Raw genomic sequence first — 21,137 nt, 5'->3', positions numbered from 1 at the left:
TGTCCTTCAGGGCCACCGTATCTGTGAGTCTCTCAGTTCTATGGGAACAGAATGATTCATAACAGGAGTGCCCCTTTGAGCTACCTCAACTTGTAACAGGCTACAACATTAAAATGAGAGAGAACAAGAACCCATGTATCTCGTTTTCATAACCTTTCTGTGAGCATTTGCTACTTCAGAGTGAAGCATTGACATAGAATATCAATTTTGCATAATAAAGAGGGGATAATTCCATGTGTTGAGCGCGATGTTTGGAAGACCTTGGGTATGAAGCAAAAGTTCACCCTGCTTTGAACCCAAGTCCGCCGGGTGCAGCGGCTGCGCAGTTTAACTTTTGTTTGGGTCCCTCCTCCGTGACTGTGTGACTAGACTGACGTAGCTTCAGCTTGTCCCGCCGGGGAGGGAAGAAGGGCGGCGCTGCCACTGCTGCTCTCTATATTGCACTGAGCCTCGGTGCGCCTTTCCCCCTCTTCTTGCTCTGAGTTCCGTCGAGTGTCAACCTCAAATTTGGGAGACATGGCTGGATATTTGAAAGTCCTCAGCTCTCTTTCGAGGTCCCTTTCCAGGAACCCTGCGGTGCTTGCTCCGGCTGCCAGTTGCCAGACTTTGCCACAAAGAAACTGTGAGTGAAGAAGAGAGATAAACTGGGGGTGTCATCCTCAGCATCATTATGTTGATGCATATTGCTATGCTTGAGTGTTTAGCTGCATTCAAATGCAACAAATTGAGTAATGTATGAATTACAGCCGCGCGTAAAGAGATTGAAAACCCGGTAGCGCCGCGCAAGGCAGCCATGCTAGCCGAGCGGCGTTTACTGCTAGCCGTCTGAGATGCTCTTAATGGGGTTAATGGTTTTCTGAGTTTCTGCTCTTCCATTAAATGCTAATGTGTGTATAAATGGACGATTGATGCCCGCTTAAATGCAAGTTGTTTGGATAATCAGGAAGCGTTGAATCTTGAGGGCCGTGAAAACAAACCGAGCAGAAAGCCGGAGGAGAGCTGTGTGTCTTTGTCTTCCCCATCCAAAGTTTGAGGAACACTTCAGGGTAATAATGTGTTGATTCAGAGTCACATAAATCCAAGAGAAAGGGAGGAATACCATATGATTCAATGAGACTGTGCGAGATCACATTCTTTTGAAAATGAGAGAATGAAAGAAGTCAGAAAATTACGCAGCAGCATATTAATTCATTGAATCTCCCTTTTTTGAAGATACCCTCCTCTGTTTGGATATATTTAACAAAGAATATTTGCATCATTGTCACTTAAATGAAATCGGATCCCTCCCTTAATAAATCAATGATCTTCCTCTCAGCCGTCATGTCGTGAGTGTGAATGTGAAAGTGACGAGGAAAAGTTTTCCTCAGGTCACTGCAGACGAGACTCCGTTAGGAAGAGCAATGGCTGCCGCAGCCAGTGCTCGGTCTGTCCTACATCATGTTTTCCATCTCAGGTTATTATATCCACTGTGCGTGAAATACATGCACACAGCCTTCACTTCCATATCTGCATAACAGGCTGCTTGAAATTTGAAGTCTAGTCATCCATGTTTGCCAAAATCAGTGCCAGGGGAGCAGCCAAAAAAAAAATCCCTTTTAATTTTGCGAGTGTTATTTGGAGCAGGGATTTATCACGTGGTTTCTCTGCAGTCATCCCAAAATTCACTCAGCAGGATTTCTCCTCTGCTGTTGTTGTAGTTATTATGCAGGTCTCCGTGCAACTAACACCACCAGTTTGTTTGGAAGGCATTGGGTCAGTTGAAGGGCACTTTGTTTGTCTTCTTGAGTGTGATTGAATCAGTGTGACATTTGATCCTATCATTGTACCAGTCTGTCAGTGGTGAGTTATAGAAGCCACGTTTGCAGCTTTAGGAATGTATAGGGTTCACAAAAAAATCTGGCACTGATGAGAGAATACTGCCTCTAAAAGAAAAAAAAGCCCTACAGGCACCATGCACACATTCACCTGTGGCAGCATTGACACTGCTTTTTTGATGGCGTTTGATTCTGAAGATATTAGGTAATAAAGCAGTCTAAGAATAGTTGCAACATTGCAAAGACGTACCCTGGAACATTGAGTCTTTTGACCTTTTTTATATAGCAGTCACAAGTTACATTGCCTTCTATTGAGATGTGCAATAACATGCCCTTAAAATGTTTCAGTGATCATAAGAAAGGCGAATATGCTGTCTCATCCTGGCTTTGCAACAAGCAGGTAGCAGGCATAGTGCTGCAAAATTGAAGCTGTAAATTCTGAAGTCGTACTCCAGTTTCCTTTTTCTGTCACTATTTCAAGTACTGTTTGACAGCCTTTTTACAAGCGCCTGTGCAGTGTAGCCTGAAGCATAGTTTTAGCCTACATGTCTACCAGGTAGAGTCGTCTTCTCTCGTCTACAAGGTTAAGTTTGCAGGCTTGACTCTGTTACAGTTTAACCAGAAATTATTGACTGAGGCTATTCTGGTCATTTTCTAAATGCAGTTTTTGATGTTTGCCCTGAATATAACAAGCACCAACAGTACTGAGCACACAGCCATGATTACAGTATACCCATAACAATTAGGTTCTCAGATTACTTTAAAATGCCTAGTTCTACAGACATTGAAAGTTAACTGTTGACTCGTTTGCAGATGCATGACAACATATGTGTCAAAGAAGGATCTCTGATGCATCTCATTACTTTATATTTGGTTGGACGTGTATTTCTTTCTGCAGACCGCTATACCACGCATATGTGTGAATGATGTGGGCAGGCAGACCCACATGACTTCGCTTCAGCTCACCCTCCAGTGTTTGTTGATGATTCGGTTGTTATGTAACCTACTCAGCTCCCTCCTGCTTTCCCCTCCCCCCACTGCTGTGGCAGCAGAGCCCTATGTGAGCAAATTTAGGTTAAACGAGTATGAAATGATGCCAGACAGTAGATGTTAATGATTTACCCATGATGCACTACTGCAGAGGTTGTACTGTCCCTGTAGCAGAGATAATTACTGGTCAGTGATTATATTAACGATAATCAGGTGAACTTTCTGTGATCCTGAGGTGGATAATTTATCTCAGTTATAACACATTAGGGTTTATGGAACTGCTTACCAATGTTATGAACAGCATACACAGCAAGTAAACAGGGTTTCTGGTGTCTTTTTGCACTATGATGATTTTAATTTGTGATAAATAACGTGCATGGGTTATTTGATTCTGTTGCTGGAATACAGATGATTTCATCAGTGGAGTGTTTCATTAATTGACAGTTTCAGTGAAGTCTTTATTCTTGCATCGTATATTATCACTCTATAGTTGATATATCAGACTCAATTAGTCAATCAATCAGACTTTATTTATAAAGCGCTTTTCATACGATGACATTATAACACAAAGTGCTGTACATAAAAACAACCTAAAATACAATAAATTAAGAAAAAGATCCCACCCCCATCCCTGACCCCAAAACCACCCCACAATCCTAAGGATAACAACACAATATATGCAACAATAGTAATAAAAACAATAACAAAAATAAAAAATAAAAAATTTGCTGAACGAACTGAGGAAACGCTCTCATGATATCTTGATGAGGAAACACTTGAGGTAAAATAAGATGTTAAAACTCAACACAAGAAATATACTACCAACAGAGGTGCAAATGGTAATTATATTTATGTCAACTTATTATTTTCTTTATAGAAATACTATCTGAACAGTGTGTACTTTGAAATTCAACTTGTTTCGGATTTTAAAAAACTGGAAATTTTTCACATTTATGTAGCTTGAACTAACTCAAACCATTACATGATCTAAGTATTTGTCAGTTACCCTACTGATTATTTATTTAATCCTCAAATGAAGCATCAATTAGGACAGGGACCCTGGTCCTATCATTTCCTCTTCAACTTCAGTTAATTCAGGAGGTTAAATTGGAAACAAACCATAGTTAATAATTCACAAAGTTTCTTTCTTTGACTTCTCTAAATCCACAATCTCAAAACAAGTGATTATTGTCTTGTACAGGGGTTCCCAAAATTTTCAGCCCACGACCCCCAAAATAAAGGTGCCAAAGACTTGTGACCCCTACTGTCCTTCGAAGTGATTAAATGTTTCTTCATACGTCATGTACCTCAACTTCAAAATTAGTTTACCAACATAATTAACTGTTGGCTAACCCTAACCCTAACTTTAGGAGTCATCTGTCAACAAAGAAAGCCAGAAAACTAATGAAATGTACCTGTTTGCAGGGTTTTCTTTAAATGTAACTACAATTTTTGTCAATATTTTTACAATAATGGGTAAAATAAGCAAATTTAGATTACTTAAAAAATATATAAAAAACTGGAGGACATCTTGCGACCTTCCATTGGTGTCCCGCGACCCCTCAGGGGGTCCAGACCCACACTTTTGGAACCCCTGGTCTAGTAGGTTACCCATTTTGTATCCAAGCTCAAACCATGTAAAGTGCTGGTGACAGACAATTAGAAGAACATTTTGTTGTAGTTTAAAAAAGTAGACTGTTCTAAAAACACAATAAACTTACCCAGACCCCTCACACTGGTTCCATACTTTCTGCTGTTATTAAATGGGTCTATCTTCTTTATGCTAGTGAGTAATGTAGTTTTAAGTTGAAGGTCGCAACTGTCTTTGCTCTGAGGTTATTTTCAGAGCCTCATGTTCTATGTATCTGTTTTCAGCAGAGCAGAGTCTGTTTTGACAGGTGTTACCACCGCTTCATGATCCACACTCAGTCAGAAGTCTTCACAAGCCCACGTGGTTTTCGTAATGTTTTATAAAACTCATGGAGTATGTGTAAGTAATGTTGGTTGTGTAATGATTTCACCAGGCTCCTTATGTTTACTGGCATTAATCTGGGAAAGGCTTTCGTAGCGTTGGGGGGACTTTAATTTGGCTGGGAAGGCAGAGAGTCACTTGATCCTCTGCACCTCCCCCTGTACTTTTCTATTCAGTGAAAAGGTCCTGCTGGCAGGACTCTCACACAGTGAGCAGAATGAGAGGAGATATGATTAAAGGCACTTATCAAGACTGATCCACTGGAGGAGGAACGAAGTAAAGAAACCATGCTCTTAAGAGTCAGTGATTTGAAAAGAAAGAACACTTGAAGTTATTACAGTTCAGAACTCTTGGTTGTAATGTCTTACTTTTAAAAATGAAATTAAACATTGGTGCTGATCTGGCACTAAGAACCATAAGGGCTTTGTACAGCTTAAGTCCTCACCCAAGGTTTTTTTTGTCAACCAGTAGCTCTCAAGGGCAGTGTTTTTGTTTACCATGCAACAAAATACTCCCATAAAGATATATTGAGGGTAATCCACTGATTAACTCTCATGTGCTGTGATGAGATGGAGCTAATGCTGACAAAATGCAGAGAGAAAGTCTGCTCCCAAGACAGCGTATTTATAAACACAAGAATGCATAATAATACTTGAACAATTGGTTCTTTCAGTGTGCTGTAAGAAAAGGATCCAACACGTTTGGTTGCTGAAGGGGATTTTATATTTATATTGATGGGTGATTTTAGTTCTTACATTTTTAATAATAGTCTCTTTTATGATCCAATTAGTCAAAAGTTCTTCACAAGTCACCAGATCACAGAGTAAGGTCCATTCCTTGTCAGTATCAACCAACGGTAATAACCCTAAAGTGAACATAAGGTGCAAAGAAAGCATGTGCTTACTCATGAGTGTCAATCAAATATTTAGTGTTTACTGGAATGATGATTAAGTTATGACAATCTTGTTCTGCTTAGTTTTGACGGTAATATTTGACAGTAAACTGAAAATCATGAGGTATAGGCTAAGAGATATTTTAACTGCCGATTTTGTCACATAGGATTATGCAGTTGTCTAAAATAATAGACAGATGCGTCAATAATGGGAATTGTAAGTTGCAGCCTGAGGCGCTGATTTTAGCTCACACATGTGAAGGAAACGGGGAAAAGGAAAATGCAGCTGCCTGCACTTTGCAAAGACCTAAAAGTAGGCTCTTTTTTTCCATGTTTCTTGTGGATGAATTCATGTTTCTTAACAGCCCTCCTTCATGTATGTGCACAGATGCTGACAAACGCATCAAAGTGGCCCAGCCAGTGGTGGAGATGGACGGAGATGAGATGACCAGGATCATCTGGGAGTTCATCAAAGAGAAGGTGATGGAAGTGGCCTCCAAGGGGTGGAGGGGGTTATGCACACAGAACACCCGTTTGAGTCTCAGAGGACAAGGTGCCTACGCTAGACTGACTGTCCTATTTTTACATCACAGACTGACACGTGGATGGGAGGGGAGGGTTACAGGCAGATTATGTATGTATGATGTGGAGGAGGGGCCAGTATGATGTTTCATTCAGTCAGTCAGTGGTTGATTTCATCCTCAGAGAACAGATGGTGTGTTGGATCAGGAATAGAATGTGGGGAATCATGTGAAAAAAAACAACCTGAATGCTTTCTTAGGGCTAATGTTTCTAGAGTGAACTGGTGAATAAAACACGCAAATAAACATTCCTTAAAATGTAGCATGTATATCAAAATCTGATTTTCTGAAGCACACTTACTTTTCCTTTACTTGGACTTCTCCTGGGATTAAAAGTCTTATGTCAGCAGAAAATGTAAATCGCAGGATTAAAAAATGATTTTTATTCTGTTAATGAAAACAGTGTATTTAGACCAGATTCTAATGATCAGTTTGTGTGTTTTTGTCATTGTGCAGCTCATCCTGAACAATGTCGATGTTGAGCTGAAGTATTATGACCTCGGTCTTCCATACCGGGACCAAACCGACGACCAGGTCACCATCGACTCAGCCCTGGCAACCAAGAAATACCATGTGGCCGTGAAGTGTGCCACCATCACACCCGACGAAGCCAGAGTGGAAGGTGTGAAACAGGACTTTGAGAGCCTCTTAAGGTGCATTTCGACCAAGAGTTCCGGGGTCTTTTAGCCCCCAGAACTACTTTCCCCTGAACTACAAGGTTCCTGTGCCCCCATTGTTGTCTGCGTTTTGACCTTGGGCTGAAGTCCTGGGTAGATTGTGCAAATCAGGCCAGTGACGTATGGAGAAAAAAATTATATTAAATAATATTTTGAAATCTTTTTTTTTTTTAAGTTATATTATATTTTTGGGCTTTTTCGCCTTGAATCGATAGGATAGCTGACGAGAGACAGGAAATGTGGAGAGTGGGGGAAGACATGCAGGAAATGGTCGCGGCCAGTAATCGAACCAGCGATGAGGACTGTAGCCTCTGTATGTGGGGCGCTTGGACCACTATGTCACCAGTGCCACGATATTTTGAAATCTTAATAAATAACTAAACTAGTATGCATTGCCAGGAACTCCCTCTGTGTTTCAACAACTGTGTAAACTCCACAAACAGTGTTACGTTCAACCAAAAGTCCCAGGACCTTTGAAAAGTACTACCCCCCCAAGCAGGGGCTTTTTAGGGGGAGATTATCTACCCCTGAACTAAATTTAGACCCTGGTTCCTCCGGTCGAAACACATGTAGTTCTGGGGTAAAGTTCCTGTAGTCGAAAAACACCTTTATACAGTTCTAATGATGGAGAAAGGAAGACCTGTACTCAATGCCTGTCTTCTGGATTTCCTTCTTCCTGGAAAGTGGGTTGTAATTGGAATACACCTATGTTTGTCCAATGTTAAGTGCAAGCATTGTATTCATAATAGGTGTAGGCAAACACTCCACTGAAATGACTTGTCGTTAAAATACTGCTGATTAAGCAAATTGCATGCAGCAGCTATGTTTACAATGAGCCCACTCTGCTTCATGTTAGCATTGTCCCCATCAAAACTTAGGATTTTCAGTGAAATATGATGATGAGTCATGATTGTGTTTTATTGTAGGCATATCTCTGTCTCAACATAGTTTGTTTTTAACTTTAGAGTTCAGCCTGAAGAAGATGTGGAAGAGCCCCAATGGTACCATCAGGAACATCCTCGGTGGAACTGTCTTCCGTGAGCCAATCACCTGCAAGAACATTCCCAGGCTTGTTCCAGGCTGGACACAGCCAATCACCATTGGCAGACATGCCTTCGGTGATCAGGTGAGGCTTCTCTGACAATTTTGTTCAGTATTTTTTCCACCTCACATCTTGAGCCAGAGGAAACTATTTACCAGGCAGCTCCAGAAATAATCTGAAATTGCTTGACGTTAACCAGCTTAAAATGTTTTTGTGTTGTTGTTGTTGTTTTTTACAGTACAGAGCCACAGACTTTGTTGTTGACCAGCCTGGAAAATTCAAGATGGTCTTCTCTCCTGCTGATGGAAGTGCAGGCAAGGAATGGGAGGTCTATGACTTCCCTGCTGGTGGCTGTGGAATGGGCATGTACAACACAGATGAGGTAAGTGTTAGCTTGTGTATAAAAACGCCCTGTTCTCAATACATCACACCAAAATGAAACACAAACCTAAATCACAGAATTTTGGCACCCTTTAAATACAAAACATTTTCAGATAAGTACAAAAGGCTCCATGAATTAGTGCTAGTTTTTTAACATATATAAAATAACATCAGTATGTGGTGCATTTGTTGAAAATGAATGGCAGATTTACAGTTTATGTGCATTAAATTCATAATTAACTTGAGTTCCCATGTTCATCACAGTAAAACAAGTTGTTGAGTGAGCTACTCCTGGCTATGGCTGCACATACAAGGCCTGTTTGGGGAATAAACAAATACTCAATTTGAGTGTGATAAGATATTTGACAATGAGAAACAAGCCAAAGTCACCTCAGGACTGAACCACCACTGCACCATTAACTGCACTTTCCACATTGTTCATTCATTCATTCCACACAAACTGTGAAATGTAAAAATTGTAACATGTAAATCTCTTTTAATCTCTATTGCACTACTGTACATATATAGTCTAGTCATTCATGTAGATACATAATATATCATATGTATTCATCAGTCATATTTGTATATTCTGTATTATTCATATTATTTAACTTACTGCTCAAGCACTTCTTGTTAGATGCTATCTATATTTCATTGCTTGTACGTGTGAGATGCTCAATGACAATAAATTGAATCTAATTAATGGACGACTGTGCCCTTATAGTTTAGTCCTGTAAAAAGGAAAGCAAAAAGCCCTCTGTTACAATTATGCAATGGGAAAGAGGAATTATCTGAACAGGAAACTAGCTGTTGTATTTTAAACAGTGACTTTACAAGTTGCCCAGTCTCTGCAAGAGCTTAAAATATTTTTTTACAGAAGTCTCTAGATGTCAGGCAGAGCCAGAAATGAATCTTTTCCAAGTGAAGAGTTCATTTGCAAAAACGGATAACTCCGTTTTTATACATTTTCAAAAACCATATTTCTTTTTTATATAGATTCCTAATAAAGTTACATTTTCAAGATACCTCTGATTTGTAAAGTCATTTTGACTTCGCCACCCAACCTCAGTTGATTGATAATACCAAAAGCTAGTAATAGAAAAAATGTTTTTTTAAACATTATTTTAGTTTTTCAAAAGTGAGTTAACTGTTTTTGCAAATGAACTCTTTAAGTATTTCAAAGATATTCAAAGTCCTAGAATCTGACAGCATACAATGCTATCTTGAGCTATCACACAAGGTGATACACTTTTCTCTGTATTTGTAGCTTGAAAGTGCTTCAATATCAACGAAAGAATAATAGAAATCAATGTATTAAGTTGGTGTGATTTTGCCATTAAATTCCTTCCCCAGTCTTCCCTTTTAGGCTCACTGATTATGAGCAATTGCATGCAGTTATCCCTTATATTACTGAGATTACTGTACTTAATTTGGAAAATGTAATAGCTCTTCATGCTGAAGAAAAACGCATAATGCTCTTAAACTTTGCCTGTGGCTATTTGTAGAATCGAAACAGCAGCCGTGGTAGTAGACTAACCTCTCGTCAACTGGCTAATCTACTGTTTTGTTTGCCTTCATCAACAAGGGTCTGTTTGATTTAACAACATCAAAGGTCGTAGTAGATGACTTTCAGCTTGTTAAGTTGAAGGCTGTTAACCTCTGTACTACTGATAAAATGTCACTGAAGTTGTGAATTGTTTGTGTTTCTCTCTCTCCACAGTCCATTACAGGCTTCGCACACAGCTGCTTCCAGTACGCCATCGGCAAGAAGTGGCCTCTGTACATGAGCACAAAGAACACCATTCTTAAATACTATGATGGCCGATTCAAAGACATCTTCCAGGACATCTTTGAGAAGTGAGTGTTCTCTGTCTTTGTGTTGAGTGTTATTTAATGTTCAGAAATCAACAGATGGAAGAGTTTGCTTTTTTGAAAACGATACCAAATGACAGGTATCAGACATTGTTCACAGCATTAGAAGATGTTGTTTATAATGTTTGTTCTTCCCACAGGCACTACAAGCCTGAGTTTGACAAACTGAAAATCTGGTACGAGCACAGGCTTATTGATGATATGGTCGCCCAGGTGCTCAAGTCTTCTGGAGCCTTTGTGTGGGCTTGCAAGAACTATGACGGAGATGTTCAGTCTGATATCCTTGCACAGGGTGAGGGGATTTAAAGGCAACAACAGTATTGCTCCTCTGGAAATGATGTTATGAAATGCTGAAACCTATAAGCACTTGCCAAGTTGTTGCAGTTGTGTGGGCTGCATTAAAAGAAGGATTTTTTACATTTGTGTTTCCTCTTTTAGGTTTTGGCTCTCTGGGACTTATGACATCAGTTCTGGTGTGCCCCGATGGAAAGACTATTGAGGCTGAGGCTGCCCATGGCACTGTAACCAGGCACTATCGTGAACACCAGAAGGTCAGTAACTGTCTTCATCAATCTTAGAGATCTGCATCACAGAAAATCCAAGCGGCCAATGAAACCGAAAATGCCACATTATGATCTGAAAACAAACCGTGTGATCTGTGAGGTTATACTGCCATCATGTGGTGAACAATGAGTATGAGAAGTGGATATTTCCAAGACTGTCGAGTAAATTATGCTTTGAATAAATGGAATATATAAATGTATATTGAATCAAATTTCAGGAATTTAGAAAATAATGTAAATTGATTAAATATTATCCGCAACTCTTTTAGGGAAGGCCGACCAGCACTAACCCCATCGCCAGCATTTTCGCCTGGACCAGAGGCCTGGAGCATCGTGGCAAACTAGATGGCAATCCCGACCTCATTAAGTAAGAGTTGTTTATATTTTAAGTAGTAGAAAATGTACCGACCTCTGGATGAGACATGCAATTCCCCTAACTCCTTGGTTCATCTACAGGTTCTCCCAGACTCTGGAGAGGGTATGTGTCGAGACTGTCGAGAGCGGTATTATGACCAAGGACCTCGCAGGCTGCATCCACGGCCTGTCCAAGTAAGTTCATATTTGTGTTGTTTGTGGATTTTACATCATAACTGTAGCTTTGACTAGTCTTTTTCTAAAATACTAATGAACTAAATTAATTATCCAGAGGTTTTCATCAACTCACCAGAGTACTGATAATGCCTGGCAGGGATCTTGGCCCTTCTTGTGTGTTATGTTATTCTATTTAATGTCCAGACTATACTAAACTTCAATTTCTTCATGGTACTGCTGGATGACATACTTGCATCCCTGGGAGGTTTCTGAAATTTGTATGTAGGGATCCACCCCAGAGAGCTCAAAAACAAGGAACAGATCAAAGAACATACAATAATTCCAGTATCTCTTATGTGGGATCACTCCTCTGATTTAAAGCAATCAATCAATCTTTATTTGTATAGCACCAAATCACAACAAACGTTATCTCAAGACACTTTTACAAACAGAGCAGGGCTTGACCATACTCTATTTTAAATTATTAACAAAGACTGAACATCAAGACAGGATTCAATCCAGTCCCCTCTATCTGACAGGACTCAATCTTATCTCATTGTAATCCACCATGAGCATTGCACCTTGCAGTATTTAGCTAGTTACAACGGCAAGGAAAAACCTCCTTTCAACAGGCAGAAACCTCGAGCAGAACCAGACTCATGTTAGACCGCCATCTGCTATGAACTGTTGGGAATTGTAAAGGCGATTTTGGCCCCCCTCAGGTTTGTTTTTATTGTAAGGACAAACCCAAAAACAAACTGATCACACAAAAAAACTCATTGCTTGTATTCCTTATTTAATTTTTATATCCATTAAGTGTGTGATCATTTTTATGCACTGGGACATCAAACTTATGACAGAACCCAAAATCAAATGTTTGGTACTTGTACTGAGTTCCCACCTTTACCTTTTTGAAATAAATAATTCCCTCAATAAGACAAACACTATCAGTCAGAAGCACTGACATTATGCAGGCTTTTATTCACTCTGATTCTGACCTCCCATCATTCAATCGTACTCTACTCCTTTTAAGTTTGACCCAAACGTGCCATTGCATTTTTGTAACCTGTATTTAAGCAAGTAGAGTGAAATACATTTTTGTTGTTTGTTTTTTCCTTCATTGTAGTGTGTTAGTTTTACATTTTATATGAAGATATTATAAAAGCTGATTTCCATAAGCTTTGATCAAAAGTTAGGTTGTTGTCCAGGCTTAAATGAATAAGTCTTGCTACAGGCAATCATGTAGATCTTGGGAACCGTAAGAATTCCTAACACGTTAATAATACAAAAAATAATCCAACCTGAAAGCTTTATTAAGATGATCCTTTCAGGTTGTATCTTTTTTACATTATCTTTTCTAAAGAAGAAAAAATGCACAGGAGGAATTTCCATCTAGATCTAGGTGCAGGTGAAAGATTTCTTAACACTTTCTCTAACCTTTACTTGAGGGTTGTCCAACCCTGTTGGAGGTATGTTCTGTCTTATTCACCGTCTTGTCCCTACAAATGATTGGTACATTGGCATAGGCTTATCTGCTTGTATTAACACACTTTAAAAGCATCTTTTAATTATGTAACGTTGCATAGAATAAACTGTAGATTAATGCTTGTGACTTTCTGCTATGATAGACACTATTATCAACAAGCTAAAGGCAGACATGTATACATAAGGACAGTTTTCAAAAAATAATGCAAGTGTCATATCTGTAGAAAGTATGCTTCTTGCCCTTTAATCTTTATTAACTAATGTCATATATTAACAATTTAGCATTATACAAAGCTAAACCCTGTACCTAGAGATAATAAAGGTTATTTATTGTTGCTCAGCATTCTAAAGTAATATATTGAATTTTCTGCTCTCGTCTTGCTTTCATAGTGTCAAGCTGAACGAGCACTATGTCAATACCACAGACTTCCTCGACGCCATCAAGACAAATCTGGATAAAGCCCTCGGCAACTGAAGGACTTGAAAGAATATAGTTAGCCTGGAGATTGCAATGTCACTCATCTGTTTTTGTACCTCATTTTTAACTTGAAAGGTCAATAAATCCACTTATTACTGAAGAAAATAAGTACTGTGTCTAGGAATATGTAGTATTCTACTAGGTTATTAAATGGTCGACAGCTGTCCTTCAACCTGATGCCTCCCTAACTATCTGTCCCATTGTTTGCAAGGTTTTATTTTTGTAATGTGAAGTACTGTATTCAATTACTGTGTAATGCCTTGGGCAGGACTGAAGCCTCTGTCAAACATATTTGCCAATAAATCCGTGTTTGACTCACCTTTAATATTTGTTGCTGTTGATTTAAGATTACAAAAAAACACTGATCAGGTTTAAAGGTAAATAAATTTATTATTTTACAGTTCTTCTGGTACACAACATTGTACATACATTTCTATCCACATCACCTCCACACTAATGCCTAATACAGAAAGTCATTGAAACGGAACATTTCCCTTTTGTATCATCACTTAAAAAAAAAGTGATGCAAGGAACACAGAAGCTGAAAAACTCACAAAATTGAGCATTTTTATTTGAAATGCACTTTATTAACATTGCAAATGATACCTTGTTTGCAGGTTCCAAGTTTGAAAAGCTTAGCATTGGGAAACTGAATATATTGAGTATTTCCCAAATCATTTTCCACAAGGTCCGTGGCCCTGTCACATGTTGGGAGGTTGTCGTTCATCACTTGAGTGCAGTGTACAGCATGATGGATGGCATGCTCTTGCAGACACATCGGGGCACTTAATATTTCTGTCCGAGTTTTGGGGGACAATTCTTGTTGAGATTCATCCATAAAAACCAACTGCAATATGGAAACAGTGTTTGCATTGCTTTGGGGGAAAAAAAATGCTGCAGTCTTGTCTTGTGAAGCCCCGAATGGCATGAAAATTGTGAGATCTGCTGAAAGAGAAGCTGTACCAAAGTCTGCTCTCTGCGTTAATCTTTTGAAGAGATCTACAGATGGGTGGGAGAGAAACCTGAATGTAATTTCATGAGGTTTACGATTGGACCCCAAGAAATCCAATGTCCCAGCTCAACACAACTGCAAGTAAAAAGAGACTTACTGCGCCCACCACTGCAGGATTTGATCCAATTCTTTGGTAAAGGGGTCCTACCATTGAAATGGGTATTTTGATTTTCTTTTCGTTAGCGTCTCAAAACATTCCACAGAAACAATTACATTCATAGACTTGAGATCAATACAGGGTGATGCTTGTTAATGCAGGAACCTAAAAAGTAGACACAGTGGCCCTCAGAGAAATGCACTGATTATAATACCAGCCAACATACAAGCAGACTGATACATTCTGTACAATAATATACAATTAAACACAGATCGCAGAAGTCATTTTGCAGACCTAATTTGATTTATCACAGTATAAATCAAAGCTTTGGCAAGTGAGATGAGCAGTAACACTTGTTCCCTTTTTTGAACCTTCACATCAGTTTATCCCAACAACTGAAAGAGACCGGGATTGTCTGAACAAGTAAGTGCAGTGTAACATCACCATGTTTTAGGTTTGAAGCAAAAAATGTGCTTTAAAATTAGGCTCAGGTGGCGTTCATGTGGTCAGGCAGCTGACAGACAATAAACATATTTATATAGATTTATTTTTACCTTTATGCTTCTGTTAAAGACAGTTAAGTTCTTTATCAATTACAATATACTTTATCAGTAGATTTGCTTTTTATTTTAGAGATGAAAGAACATTATTGAAAAAGTAAACATTTCCAAAATTTGTAATGCATGTAATTCCAGTGCATATGAATGTGCAGTGTCTTCACAACCTGGAAGAATAACCCGAGCGCTATGTCCAGGCCCAAAAAGAAGGAGAAAAAAAAAGCAATTCTGTTTTCATTATTTAACACTTAAATTCAATTTGGAGTGAGTTTAATAACTCATGCTGTGCTGAAGCGCCCTGCACCCTTCCCATAGGTGTTGTAATACTCCATTTGAGAGAGTTTAGCAATGTCTGGAGTGTTGTTGTTGTTTGCCCGGTTTTCTCTCTCGCTGAATTCAAAGCTCTCCTCCTCGAAGTCCTCCTGGCTTTCTGGATCTGGGGGTGGTTCTGAAAGAGGAAGCAAAGACACAAATTTGTTGTCTGTCCTCAATAACACAAATAATCATGGCTCCTAAAGACACATGGTTTCAATGAGGACAGCTCGCTGATGATCGTTCCTCCTCCCATGACTCAGTATCAGTCTCTACTGATAGAGACAGGCATGTCTAATCCAGGCACTGCTATATTTACTAAACTCACAAGGGGGAGTGACAGAGAAACATCAAAACACTTGGCCACTAGATTACAGTACAAGCTAAGTCAGAGTGCATTAGAAACAGACTGAATGACAGTAATGCAATGTGAAGTAGTCCTGCTGTGGACTTCACTGTCCACAACTCATGTGAATTCAAATAACCCATCAAGGAAGTCACATGTGTTTAAGAAGTTGTATCTATTTGACAGCAGAAAGTGTAATTAGGGATAACAGATGGGACTGTTCACCTTGTCCTTCTATTGAGGTGTCCATGATGCCGTGCTTGACCTTCATGTGTCGGCTGAGGTTGCCCTTCAGGTTGAACTTGCTGGTGCAGTAAGGGCACTTGAAGGGCTTGCTGCCGGCATGGAGATGCATGTGACCGAGGAGGTTGTACATTCTGTTGAACGACTTCCCGCACACCTAAGACACAAGAGCACAGTAGTCAGTAACCCTGCCTGCTCCTTTACAATGGGTTTGTTCTAAAAAAAAAAAAAAAGACTCACCTTGCATTTGAAAGGCTTGACCGGCAGGTGTACAATCATGTGGGTTTTAAGGGTCTGCTTCTGAACAAAGGTCTTGAAGCAGACGTGGCACTGGAAGGGCCTCACACTGGCATGGATCAACATGTGTCTCTTTAGGTTGGCAGACAGGGTGAACTCTCTGGAGCAGACGTCGCACTTGAATTCTTTCATACCCTGTGGGAACAGAAAGTGTTTGGGCTGTTTAGTTAATTTGGCTAACTATATGGTGTAGAGGAAACTAAATTATGATTCATGGGGGAAAAAACACTCAAGGAGCTTGAGTAAGCACATTTGCACTCTGGCTTTAGATCCACCTAATGTAGATTACATTAGCCCCCCACAAGTGTGTTGAGCCTAAGTGAAAAATGTAACAGTTGAAAGAAGTTTGAACATTTACTTAAACTTTTATCTTAACGATTAACAAAAGCAAATCCAGTGTCTGGGATGTTTTCCCCCATAGAATAAAACAGACCATATAATGAAATGGAGAGACAGACAGAGTGATTCATCAGACACAAAGGGAAGTAGCTCTGCGAATGACACACAACACAAAACACATGCAGGAGGGGGGTTGAGCCACACAAAAAAAAACTCAAGGCCTTTGAAGGCTATGTTTACAAAGCAACTGGTTTTGCAGGAAGGCTGTGATGCAAGTGTGCAATATACCCTTGTGTGATATGAGGACTCATATGGAGGCCTGGGTGAGGGAGGCCAAAATACCTCCCATTAAATCCTAAATCCTTTTTTTATATATCTGGATGAAGTCATTTTTCTATTTGAAATCAAGGTTTAGTGATATGTGGTTACATAAGCTGTTTGAACACATAAACTGAAAGACAAAGGCTCATCTTTGGGTTTCAGTACCTTAAGTGGAAGGGTGTGCGCTGCCAGTACCTTGTGAGTGAGAGCGTGTTGCCGAAGGTGGTGGATCTGGACAAACTCCATGCCGCATTCAGGGCACACGTAGGGCCGCACATTTTGGTGCTTCATCAAGTGGTTCTGTAGCTGGCTGCGGTATGCAAAAGACTTGTGGCACTCTGTGCACTGGTAGGTGGTCGGGCCTTGATGACTCGTCAGGTGGCGTTTCAGGTGTGCATAGGTTGGAAACTCAAGACCGCATTGGGTGCAGACATGGCACTGACCATTCTCGTGTTTGTTCTCGTGGGTCCGTAGCTCGCTAGGGTAGGCAAATCCTCGGCCACAGAAGCGGCAGCTGTAGGGTTTGACGTCCGAATGCTGCAGCATGTGCCTCTTCAGGTGGCTGGTCTGTGTGAAGGCCTTCTCACACACGGTGCATTTGTGAGGTCTAGTTCCTTGGTGGGTGAGCAGGTGAGTCTGGAGATGGCTTGGCTGCTTGAAGAGCTTGCCACAGTGTAGACATTCATGAGGCTTTATTCCATTATGGCCCAGAATATGAGTGACAAGGTTATACTTGGATGTGTATGACTTCTCACACATGCGGCATTTCCAGCGCTTGAGACCTTCTCCCACGTCTACGCAGTAAGACTCGTCGATCTGTACATTGATGTCCAGACGGTCTATCTGCATTCTCCTGGCGAGGCCCTCTGGGTCTGACCACAGCATGGCCTGGCTGTTGTCCTCATACTCTCCTGGCATAGCTATGTCAGGGGACTCATAGGCCACCTCATTGGACTCATAGTAACGGTTCTCCAAGGGACTACCATTCTCCCCGCTGGTCTTGAGGTTTAGTGCCTCCTCCTCCTCCTCTTCCTCCACCACCAGCTCTTCTTCCTTCCTCTCTCTTTCTCTGCCAGCGTTAACTTCCCGTTCCTGTTCTGGCTGTCCATCTGTTTGTGGCCTGGTTGTGTCTCGCACACATGAAGGACAGTTTCCGCAGGCCTGCTCCTCTTTCAAACAAGCTTGTCGGGTGACTCGATCTTCCGACTTGCCTGAAGTTTGACTGCTGTTCATGTGAACACAAGAAGGAGGGGTATCGGACTCAACCCGCTCACCTTTAACCTGAGCCTGTGGACTTCGTACTTTGTGTGGATGACTCTCTGATTCTTCGTCAGTCCTGGGCCTTTTGGTCCTCCCACGGGGCCCAGGCCGTCTTCTCTCACTGCAGTGGGGCTGGGGCTCAGGCTTTCCAGCAGGCTCAGCCAGGTAGTCTCCATTTGCCCCTATTAGCTGGTCAGCATACTCATACTCGATTGCCTCCGGCGGAGGAGGGGGGCACTCTCTGGGCTCCCCTGTGTAAAAGCCATTAGGAGCTATGGTGGCCCCAAAGATTTCATTCTGGGAGATGAGTCCAAGAACGGCAGCCTGAGCCAGAGATAGCACCACCACAGGCTCTGTCTGTGTGCCCACATCCATTTGGCCCTCAGTCATCTTGGGGTATGTCCGCACCAAGCGGCTACTCTCTTCCTCCTGGAAGACAACACACAAAACATACGATGCTTGTTTTAAAAATAGATCTGGAGGAAACAATAGATCTGTGTTGGTGTGTTTTAGATTATTGTTCTGTTTTTTACAAAACCCTACCTAACAGAATGTTTCCTCATATAACCTTATTTCCCCAGTCTCTCCTCCCGATATTGGTAACCTTGCTATTAATAAAAACAAAAGGTTTTCGTTGCCCTCATAAGGAAATAACCGATGACTCAAATTTAAGGTTCCAGTGTTATCAGAAAGAATACAATTTTCCTTTCCCTATGTTCAAAGAGAGAATTAAGGTAATGTTTGAGGCTAACTCTGTGAAAGCCACATTTGGACTACGCCTTGTTTCTTTTTTTCTCTGAATCCACAGAACAGTCGATTGAGAAGATAAGGCAGATCTGTGTTAGCACCCTGCTTCCTTCCTTCACAGGCTTTAGAATAATAAAGAACACAACAAGGGATGCAGGTCCAGCCAGGAAGTTGACTTCCGTGGACTGTCCTCAGCACTTCCTGTGAGGTCCCGGGGCAGCCTGACTGACCAAAGTGAGCTCATCACTGGTTCTATCTGTCCCATTCATGAGGAGGAGAGCGTCTTCGCTCTACGCTCACCGTAACCAACTCCAGCATGCCTGCCACACCGGGCTTCCTTAACAAGATGATATATGCCGCCAGGCAGACTCATATCCATAACAGACATTCGATTGAGCTTCCAGCTCATTCTGTATTCCAGCCTGATGCATAGGATTCGCAAACATGATTGCACAGTACAGAAGTGTTTCAGACCTTCATGCACATGTTTACGTCGGCACTTGTACATGTGGTACATTAAAATTATGAGGAAGACACTGCTATATAGTCGAACCAGTCCTATGATAGAGGGGCAGCAAACATTGTCGGCCCCTGGTCTTAGGTTATTTCTCAGCAAGGACCTGGCTGGAAGGAAAATGTATAGGGAGAAGCTCTGACCCCTACTTTCGTGTCACACTACACACTAGTCCTCACTCTGTGCCATTCATAAGAGCAAGAGCTGCTTCCTCTCTTGACAATATACTGAAAGAAGAGGAAAGAGTGGATGGAGAAAAAGGAAAAAGGAAGAAGGAGATAGGAGTAAAGGTGTGTGTGTGTGTGTGTGTGTGTGTGTGTGTGTGTGTGTGTGTGTGTGTGTGTGTGTGTCAGTATGTGTGTGTGTGTGAGTGTGTGTGCATGTGTGTGTGTGTGTGTGTGTGCATGTGTGTGTTGGGAGAGGGGAGTAGACCTGGATGCCCTGATAACCACGTCATTTATAATTACTGCTTTTAAAGTAGTCAGACAGAGACAGACTGTGTGTTTGTGAGAAAGAAAGGAAAGAGACTGGGTGTGTATTTGAAAGCATGAGTGTGTGTATGTGTTTGTGTGTGTGTGCAAGTGAGAGAAAAGAGAGGGAGGGAGGTATGGAGAGAAGGAGAAAGAGCTGTGGGCGGGGGAGGAGTGGAGGGAGGGAGACGGAGACAGAAATGAGATGGAGGGGCTGAAAGATAAAGAAAGAGGGGAGGAGAGGGAGGGGAGGGAAGGGGAAGGAGAGATTGAGTGAGCATGTGAGAGGAGGGAAGAGAGAAAGGAAAAGGAGAGGGAGGGGGTGTGCAGGGGGAGGCTGAAGAGAGACAGAAAGACAGAGTGAGTGAGTGAAAGAGGGGAAGGAGGGAGGGGGGGAGCAGGAGAGAGAAGAAAAAGCACAGCAAAATGAAAGGCTGACAAAATGAAAGAGAAAAAGACAAATGACAAGGGGACAGAGAAAGGTAGGGTAGTAATTGCGAGAGTCCGTACTTTCACATTAAAAGTTGCATCTGAAAGACACCTAAGGACAATCAATTAGAGCAGTAGCAGAAAAAGCAAACGTGCAGCAGAGATAGAAACACAACTCTTATCTTTTTGAAAAGATGTTCCCACTGCGGTACTCATATGAATGTGAAAAGTAATCTTGCTTCCCCTCATACTCACATAGGCATACGAGAGTGTAAACACCTCACTAACAAACTGCAAACAAGTTACCACAACACCTCCTAGTCTCTAGCAGCATGCATCTTTCTCCATGTTGAGGTTACAAACTCACCACATTGTTCCTGGAGTGATGTTTGAGGTGTTTCAGGGATCTCATCCTTCAGGAGAAATGAGTGGAGTAAAAAAATCCACCTCCTATTTATATCTGTGGGAGAGTGGGGCGGTCCCACGGCTCATCCTCCTCCTACTGTTGCTGTTATCAGAACTGACTGTGCCTGCCCCCCCTCCCTCTCCACCAGCCCTCCACCCCACCACACACACACACACACACACACACACACACACACACACACACACACACACACACAGCATCACCCCATTTCTTTCTCTTCCTCCCACCCTCTCCTCCTTCCCATCTCACTTCTCTTTCTCTCCTCTTTTCTCTTACAAACACACACACAAACACACACACACATCTTATCTCCCTTTCTCACTACATACAATTCAGCATGACCCTTCAACACACATTTCTCTTTAAGGCGCACAGAAACACAAGCTCTATCTTCTCTTGATCACACTTTATACTTTGCATTTCCTTTTTCATGAGCCTGTGCTCAAATGCAGAATTATAAATATAGTTTGTAGTTTTTCTCTGCCTGT

At 41.2% G+C, this 21,137-nt stretch overlaps 2 protein-coding genes across 3 annotated transcripts; one reads left to right on the top strand and one right to left on the bottom strand.

The window, feature by feature from the left end:
* Positions 1-377: 377 nt before the first annotated feature.
* Positions 378-13,603, top strand: idh2 (isocitrate dehydrogenase (NADP(+)) 2). Its single transcript, XM_034685881.1, has 11 exons — positions 378-622; positions 6,057-6,148; positions 6,706-6,871; positions 7,892-8,052; positions 8,207-8,350; positions 10,070-10,206; positions 10,362-10,513; positions 10,660-10,772; positions 11,054-11,151; positions 11,241-11,333; positions 13,191-13,603. The coding sequence occupies exons 1-11, from the start codon at positions 517-519 to the stop codon at positions 13,273-13,275; spliced, it is 1,347 nt and encodes a 448-aa protein (XP_034541772.1). The 5' UTR covers positions 378-516; the 3' UTR covers positions 13,276-13,603.
* Positions 13,604-13,648: 45 nt separating this feature from the next.
* On the bottom strand, positions 13,649-20,652 carry znf710a (zinc finger protein 710a). 2 transcript variants are annotated; one of them, XM_034684762.1, is made up of 5 exons: positions 20,590-20,652; positions 16,968-18,491; positions 16,086-16,277; positions 15,828-16,002; positions 13,649-15,392 (listed from the first exon to the last, which is right to left on the bottom strand). In XM_034684762.1, exons 1-5 carry the CDS (start codon positions 20,632-20,634, stop codon positions 15,223-15,225), a joined length of 2,106 nt encoding a protein of 701 aa, XP_034540653.1. In that variant the 5' UTR covers positions 20,635-20,652; the 3' UTR covers positions 13,649-15,222. The 2 variants fall into 2 exon arrangements, with proteins under 2 accessions (XP_034540653.1, XP_034540654.1); XM_034684763.1 differs by having other exon boundaries at positions 13,821-15,392; positions 16,998-18,491.
* Positions 20,653-21,137: the final 485 nt, after the last annotated feature.

This window comes from Notolabrus celidotus, chromosome 6, assembly GCF_009762535.1.
Source record: "Notolabrus celidotus isolate fNotCel1 chromosome 6, fNotCel1.pri, whole genome shotgun sequence".
Taxonomy (NCBI): Eukaryota; Metazoa; Chordata; class Actinopteri; order Labriformes; family Labridae; genus Notolabrus; species Notolabrus celidotus.
This window is presented reverse-complemented; position numbering and strand designations above follow the sequence as displayed.

What these genes read in the sequence shown, in the direction of transcription:
- idh2 (XM_034685881.1), top strand. Translation starts at nt 517, where the DNA reads ATGGCTGGATATTTGAAAGTCCTCAGCTCTCTTTCGAGGTCCCTTTCC. An exon ending in CGACGAAGCCAGAGTGGAAG is followed by an intron (nt 6,872 to 7,891) that starts GTGTGAAACAGG and finishes TTTTAACTTTAG; the next exon opens with AGTTCAGCCTGAAGAAGATG. An exon ending in GGCAATCCCGACCTCATTAA is followed by an intron (nt 11,152 to 11,240) that starts GTAAGAGTTGTT and finishes GTTCATCTACAG; the next exon opens with GTTCTCCCAGACTCTGGAGA.
- znf710a (XM_034684762.1), bottom strand. Translation starts at nt 20,634, where the DNA reads ATGAGATCCCTGAAACACCTCAAACATCACTCCAGGAACAATGTG. An exon ending in TCAAGCCTTTCAAATGCAAG is followed by an intron (nt 16,003 to 16,085) that starts GTGAGTCTTTTT and finishes CTTGTGTCTTAG; the next exon opens with GTGTGCGGGAAGTCGTTCAA. An exon ending in CACCTCAATAGAAGGACAAG is followed by an intron (nt 15,393 to 15,827) that starts GTGAACAGTCCC and finishes TTCCTCTTTCAG; the next exon opens with AACCACCCCCAGATCCAGAA.